Source organism: Sabethes cyaneus, chromosome 1 (genome assembly GCF_943734655.1).
Source record: "Sabethes cyaneus chromosome 1, idSabCyanKW18_F2, whole genome shotgun sequence".
NCBI classification, from domain to species: domain Eukaryota; kingdom Metazoa; phylum Arthropoda; class Insecta; order Diptera; family Culicidae; genus Sabethes; species Sabethes cyaneus.
In genome coordinates this window covers 137,463,940-137,471,861 of record NC_071353.1, presented here as the reverse complement: position 1 = coordinate 137,471,861, position 7,922 = coordinate 137,463,940, and the positions used below count along the sequence as shown (strand labels likewise).

The 7,922-nt window shown below is 39.2% G+C and overlaps 1 protein-coding gene across 1 annotated transcript in view; it reads right to left on the bottom strand.

Moving 5' to 3' along the window:
• Positions 1-2,137: 2,137 nt before the first annotated feature.
• LOC128733811 (dopamine receptor 2) overlaps positions 2,138-7,922 on the bottom strand; it is a 130,717-nt gene continuing 124,932 nt past the window's right edge. Inside the window, exon 3 of the mRNA XM_053827622.1 lies at positions 2,138-2,227. Within this exon, the coding sequence (XP_053683597.1) occupies positions 2,138-2,227 (90 nt within the window). The remainder of the gene's footprint in view (positions 2,228-7,922) is intronic.

Genomic DNA, 7,922 nt, shown 5'->3' with positions numbered 1-7,922 from the left:
CATGGCAAAATTCCTGCATCTCACCGTTTTATAGAAACTCCGTGTTTCGTTGATGGCGTATCGCTCCTCTGCGCCGGCGAGCACGTGCTCCTCATACTCGCGTTTCTTTAGACGATGGATTCTTTTTTCCGCAGTTCTAGTCTCTCTGTACCTGCTCCAGCCATTAGTAGGGAATAAAAGCGTTAAGTTGGGTGAGAGAAAGATAGAGACGATTCACGCGAGAAATGTCACACACAATCTCTTGAGAGATTATCGTCCCTGTTGGCAAGCGAGTACGTTCCAGGAGATCAGCTGCTTTGATGACTCTCCCTTACCTAATTTTTCGCTCTTCCCACTTCAAACTTTGTCCCATTCTGTTTGGATGCTATCAATATTTGTGTTTCATTACTTTCTTCTACCGTTGATTGCAAAAACTACCATTGTAAAAAATTTAAAAAAAAACGGATAAGTAGATCCAACAACGCATTCAAGTGTCAAATGGGGCCTATTTAACCATTGGTAACCCTGGAAAAATGCCACAAATATTCAGGGGTCGACAGAAGCAAGCGCCAAAAAATTGCCCAATCAAAATGCAATTTATAGTATTATGATAAAAAGTTAAATCTAAATCATACCGCTGCTGGTAATGGTCGTGAGATGTCATAGAGGTTTAACGTAGAAGCTGGCCTAATCAATTTCAATCAATGAAGCGAATTTGCCAGTGTCAAAATTCCCAGAAATTTAGTGAACTAAAGAACTAATTGCAGGCATGTATTTCATATGGCAAAAGTCATGTAAGGATGTGTTTTAGCCGTATAGTTTAGTCCAAATTACATATTAATGGTCTTACCTCTATGAATCATCATTTCTAGCGGACAAATCGCTCCGCAAATTGATTCTTTTGAAATCGCGGTTTTTTTTAAAGTGTCTTAAAATTTATTTATAATTCAATTCTAGTGAAAAGTTTTCTCCATTTTCCAGGCAAAAATTAATCGTCTGCCACTGACTCGACAAGATTGGAATGGCTCTGTTTGTTTGGCAGTAAACTAGAAGCCAAAAAATAAAATAGGAGCTCTTCGATTCACCTAAGCCAAATTTGGCAGGATTTCACAACACAGAACGGAACGGAACGACCCGAACAACCAGCTACAATTCGATTCAATAAACACAGACAGAAATCTGGTTGATCCAATCTGGTTGGTGGTGAACAAAAGAGGAACCCAAACGGCAGCAAACGAAGCCTGCAACAGTTTTCCACTGCGGCTGATTGGTGCTATTTGAATAAATTATTGGATACATGTTGGGCAACAAACCGTGGGGAAGACCGAACACGGCACCAAGCCAACTGGGAGCAACTATCCGGCCGTGTCGTGACGGGAACGGATTAACCCCGAAATACCACCCGGTTTTGTGCTGCAAAGAGAAAGAACAGGCAAAATTCCTACCTACCTTTGGGATTTCTAAATAAACTTTTTTTGCTCTATCAGCTTAGCGTGCTTTCACTCAACTCGATTTAGCGAAACTGCGCATCTGTGTCTGCTGAAGTTGCCGTACGTGTGTGGCTTTCGCTGTGACTTTGGCTATGACACCTGCACAGGTTATCTGGGTAGCACTAAAAGTTACTGCCGTGTGTCTGACACTTTGCGGTCGGGTTGTTAGAAGAGATGGTTCGAAACATATTTATTGTGCGGCTTTCGCGTCCGTGTGTGTGCGAGTGTGTCTGTGTGGTCTGCCTCCTAATGCCCGAGCACATAGATCGGGGTTAAGACGTGATGTGGCATGCCGGGCGAATATCATCACCGGAATATCAATCGTAATTCGAAAGCGAGCGAAGCTCGCCAAATATTTTAGCGGGAAATTTATCGCCCCATGCCACACACGATCGTCCACCCGACCGACCGACCAACCGACCACCCACTTCCGCCACGATAGTGTGTTTGTCTGTGTGACCATACCGGGGGGTTCCGATCCGAAATCCGATCCCGCCGGTGTGACCGCACGGCATGTCGTTCGTGGAGAAAAGCGTCTACGAAAAGCTCTGCCACCGCTGCTGCTGCTGCTGTTGCTGCTGCTGTTGATGATGTTATGGTTGACTATTTCTGTGTATTTTAACGATTGACGGTGCACTCGCTCGGGAAACTGTCCCGCCAAACCGTGACTAGATATACGTCTGCTCGCAGGAGTTGTGACGCACCTGCTGGATACCGTGCAGGGAGCAGGTCGAGTAGCATCGTCTCGAGGCGAATCTCTGCAAGAAAGAAGCAAGTTTTCCGAGAGTAGAAAAGTATACTTTGTGAGTTGATCTTCTGCTGGCCCAGGTGTTGTTGTGGTTTTATTACATACAAGGAACTGCAGCTGAAGTATTCGAACACGGCCTCAGTATTGAGTGGGTCGGGTGGGTGAGTGTTTTTCGCGGTGTTTTTTTTTTCAATAGCAGGTGACAGGCAGGAAAAGAGATGCGTTGATAGATAGTTAGTCAGGCACACACACTTAAATGCATATGTTTAAAGAAACCAGAACCAATAGTGGCGCAGTTAGATTTATATTCGATTAATTTTGTAACTTAAAAACATGCATTTTTGGTCCAAAACGACATCACATCACAGTTACTTTGCTGAACATCAAGTTTAGCGTGTTCGCCAAGCTAAAAAAAAAGCAACGCAAGGCACACATTTGTGACCGGCTCACGATGTGTGCCATGCGTCTAGTGTCCTCGTCGGGTTAGCCTTCAGAATTCTCGAATTCGACCGGATCGGATCCGACTATCTGACTGCGCCACTGGGTCTGCGACATTGACAGCTAGGTGCGTGATGAATACGAATTGTTTTGCGGATGCTGATGAAAGTCGACCTTTCAGTTGGTTTTGGTGGGTTAGTTAGTAGTGGGTGGTGGTGGTGGTGGTGGTGGCGGTGGGTGGTTAGTGCTAATGGAGCCGTCCTTTTACCGTCCGTTTTCCGCGCCGCCCGCGGCAGTGGTGGCATTTGGTGGGTGGTGGTAGTTGGCGGTTTCGGTGGTGGTTATAGCTATTTTTTTTGGTGACACATCCACACAGCATACATATTGACAGATTTTCGGAGAGCAGAGCTTCTGCAGAAGGAGTTGAGTGGAAACAGCTAGAAAAAGAAAAATTACAGAAAGTGGAAGCGGGTAACAGACATTCACGTGTACTCTTTAGACAACACACACCAGCCACCAACAACGGTGGGCGGTGAAAGGGACATTCAGTTCGGCCTCGTAACCTACATGGAAAGTGAGAGAGATTTATGAACATATGCGATGAAATAAAACAAAAATAAATGCGTACAATTTCGGCTTAGTGCTGATTATTGGTGCTGCGTGGGGCTGTGCAAAATGCTTGACATAAGTATTCTGGTTCCGGTGCGTAGGTGGACATTTACCGAAATATATGTTCAGTTTCTCGAAAGATTTAGGCTGTTCAAGTTATATTGATGGGACTACTGGTAGCTGACAGATATGGTATTGACAACTTCAATAAATTTTCCAAAAGGAACGTGCTTGGAGTGCTATGATTGGGGTTATTAAGATTATCATGCGTTCTTAATATATATTTTGATACCGAATCGCATTTCAAAATCTTGGAACAGGCTTAAATTAATAAGGTATAAGAGAAATTCCGTTTAAATATGCCACAAACAGAGGAATTTTGAAATTATTCTTAACCTTTTTGACGTAGGATTACCGCAGGGTGTTATTCCATAATTTAGATTCTAGTTGCCGTCACGAAAAATTGAAAGATTTCGAACGTTAACAACTCTACAAATTATGAATGGATTTCCATAGTTTAGATAACGATCGACTCATAATAAATGTAGCAATTATATGGTTTGTATTTTAATTTTCTATCTCAATCACGAGTGAATGAAAATTGATGAAAAATTTCAAGATCAAATATCCCCACACATTTTATTCGTGATCGCTTTCCTCCACAGGCAGGGACGACAGTTAAATAAACACACCTTCTGTTAATAGAAAAATAAGTGACGTTCAGACTTATACTATTTTGATTTCTGTGCTTGAGAAACACACCAGAAAAAATGATAAAGTCCTTCCATTCTAAACATCTTAGGACCTTATAAACCTAGACCGATTTGATGTCTGTGTTAGAGAAGTGCGCCAGAAAAAGTGATAAGTCTCCTCATTCCAACAAGATTTCTAAGGACCGCTGTAAACGTAGTCCAATTTGATGTCCTGAAAGTGAACAGTTATAAAAAACTGAGTGACCAACCCTATCTTTCGTTCGATTGCATTCACATATTGCGAGAATTTATTCAAAACTGATGTCTTATATGAAAAAGCGGTAGACGGAATATTTACACATGTGACGCAACTTTGATGCAATTTTCAAAGAATTAGCAACTGTCTGATCTGAAAATAGGTTTAATAGGTTTAATAAAGCGGTCTCCTAAATTAGGATTTTGTTGCTAACACGTAAATAGTACTAAATCATGGACTACTGAGTAAACAATGTATTCCTCCTAATTTCTGGGCTTAAATTTAGTCTTAAATCATCGACTACTGCGTAGTCCAGCCCAGTTAGCTTCGGGGTACGATGCTGGCCTAACAAGCCAGTCGTCGTATGTTCGAATCACGGCTGGGAGGTGCTGCTATAGAGTCAGTAGGAACGTTGCACTAGCCCCGTAATTGTTCTGTACTCTAATAGCCGGCTGCGTGTCGATAAAGAAGGATCAAGTTCTCAACAGGACGTTTATTTCCATGGCTTTGCTTTACTGAATAAATAATGTATTCCTCCTAATTTCTGGGCTTTCTGTACAACAGTGCAATGGTCGTACCGAACCACTTCATGCAGTTATGATTGTACCGTACCACATACTTTATTGTACAATGATCGTACCGAATCATTTTACTTAGCACTGGTCGTACCGTACCATATACTTCCCCAGCAATGATTGAACCGAATCACTTCAGTTTATGACTATATAAAAATTATCTGGTTAGCAATGTCAAAGTAACACTGCTGCTGCAGTGAATACATTTCTATAAACAAAATTCCGCTTTTGGGCCCAAAAACTGCTTCCGAAATTGAGCTTGTCGACGAAAAGTTAATGACTGCTAATTTCCCGTTAAAGTGCAGAGGACGTTGGTTAATTGATGATGTTCTAACTGTCATAATTTTAACTCGTTGCTCGTATGTAAGTTGAAAGGTAATTATATTTCAAGTCAACCTGTCGCAATAAATGATGCTGTACATCAACTATTTGTGAGAAAATTGACGAATGTGAACCAGTGGTAAATGATAACCTAGATTATTTATTTATTTTTTCCGTTCAACTGTAAGTTGTGCATCCAATGACAGATATTTTATGTTTTGAGCAAGATACTTAAACCAGTTAACATTCGTTTCAAAGCAATTACCTAAAGTTGACTAGTGCTTAAGTCCCACAAAAATTTTCAAAGTGCGATATCATCGCTAATCACCAGAAAGAAGTGTGATTGTGGCCTGATGAAACTCTTAGTAGAACTACAAACTTTAAGAAACGAATAAAACTAATATACAGAGCACGGGCATTTAGGAAATTTGAACTTGTCTTCTTGTATTAAATTTATAGGAAAGTTTTAGAGAATTTACAATAGAGTAAATTAAAAATTGGCGTGACAAACATTTGGAAAATGTCAAGCTTTGTCGAATTGAGCCTGCATTTGTAGTCCACGTGAGCCCCTCGTTCGTGCCCCTAGGCACAGACCTTCGTACTTATCTTTGAGAAAACTTTCATGACAATATTTTTGTCGTTCCGGAGTTATGCCCGAAAAATTCGATTTTTCTGAATCTTTACCAAATTCAAAAATTCACATTCTTATGAACCAAACAGCAAAGAGTAAAGAGTAAACAGTTGCTTGGGAAAATGTAAGTAAATTTTCTTAGCATTTTTTCCGATGGATCTTGAGGCAGTCCGTCTCATGCTGCACACTAGAAAAAAGCAAGAATGGAAAAATAAGATAGAAAAAGAAAAAACGGCAGAGAAAACGAAAAAAAAACGTGCCAAAAACTGGACAAACGAGATAGACAAAGAGAAAGACATAAGAGAGGGAAAAAGAAGAAAAATTTGAATAAAAATAAGGCCAATACAAATATTTTATAAAGTTTTTGTCCTTCCGGTGTTCGGCCACTGAAGGGGAAGACGAAAAAAATAAAGTGAATTTTTTAATCGAGCAAAAAAAACATGGATTTTAAGAATTTTTATTTAAGGTTTAAACGTGAAAACCGAATCTATTCTTGCTTATAATACATACGTTACTATTTTCTATGCAAAAATATACGAAAAAAAACAAAAACGAAGGAAAATTTTTTTGGACGATTTTCGGAAATTCCATTATTCGTCTTTCCATTTCTGTTTCGTGCTAGAAGAGTTAATTCAACTCGGAGATTCATTTTTCGAGTTTTTCAGACTGTAGAGCCCACAGACAATTGATTTTATAAAAAGAAATTTGACTCATATCCTAAAAATTATTTTTTTGCCCCCCCCCCCCCGATTTTTCAAGCCAATTTCCAAGGGGGGGGGGTGACAAAAACTTTAAATATGATTTGCAATGGCCTAAATGAAATAGAAAAAATCTTGACAGAAGGGAAGGTAAAAGAGAGTGAGTGGAAAAAAGTTAATGTGAGAAAAAGAGGCCAAAAAGAGAAGACTGGACAGAAAAAGAAATAAAACGGAATAGAAAAAAATATGAGAGAAAAGAAAAAAAAATCTTTGAAGAAAATTAGGAAAACGAGAAAGAAAATGGGTAGATAAGGAAAAAATAAATTACTTAATATAAAAGAGGGAAAAGGAAAAGAAAAGATACGAGAGCATGAGAAGCGAGAACAGAGAAGACAATTGGGAGAAGAAATTTGAGGAAACGGGAGGCTAAAGGGAATGGAAAAGAAAAACAGAACAACACATGACAGAAAAGCAGCACATAAGAATGGAACAGAAAAATGGAAAAACAGAAAAAGAGTAAAGAAGGGAAACCCGAAATGGGACTGAAATGATAAAAAAGCGAAAATGAAAAGAGGAAAAAGGAGGGTAAAACTGGGATAGAAAAAGAAGAAAGAGCGAAAGAGGAAACGGGAGACAGAAAAACGAAGCTAGTGGAAAAATTAGAAAAAACCAAACCTAGTAACTCGAGGGTAAACCAAACCCAAGGAAAATGGTCAAATGCGATACATAAGGAGAAAGATTGGACAAAAAACGGGAAAATGAGACAGGAAAATAAGAAAAAAATACAGTAACTTTTCCAAAGAATCGATGAAAACGATAAAACGGGAGAGAAAAAAAGAGGAAAAGAGGAAAATCGGGGAGTAAAGCGAACAAGGGAACCAAAAACAGAATAAATAGAACAGAAAAGAAAGAAAAACGGGGCATCTGAAAGAGGAAAACCGAACAGGCGAGGACGAAAACTAGACAGAGAAAATGTAAAAAAATCAGGAAAAGACGAAAACTGGAAACGAAGGAAGTGAAAAGACAGAAAATGGTAAAGAAAATAACAAAAAAGAGAATGAAAAACAAGAGAAAAAACAGGGTGGAAAATAAGAAAAAATCCGGCAGGAAAAAATAAAAACAGGAAATGCGGGAATGAAAAACAAGAGAAAAACAATTGAAAATAAAGAAAAATGGGGTAGAAAAAAATAAAAAAGGAACAAGGAAACAGTAAATACGGGATAGCAAAGGGAAAAACGATAGAAAAAGGAAGCTAAAGGAAGAAGAGTTAGGGCAGTAACCAGAACACAGTACGGAAAGAAGAAAAAATAAAATAAAAAGTGTTAAAACAGGGCTGGATAAAGCAAAAAAAGTGGTACCTACAACGTGTGCAAGGAAACCAAAAAAGGAAAAAGGGAAGTGTAAAGATGGAAAACGGCAGAACATAAGACAGAAAATATGAAACAGCAAAAAGAAAAACAATAGAGAAAGAGGAAGGATGGAAGG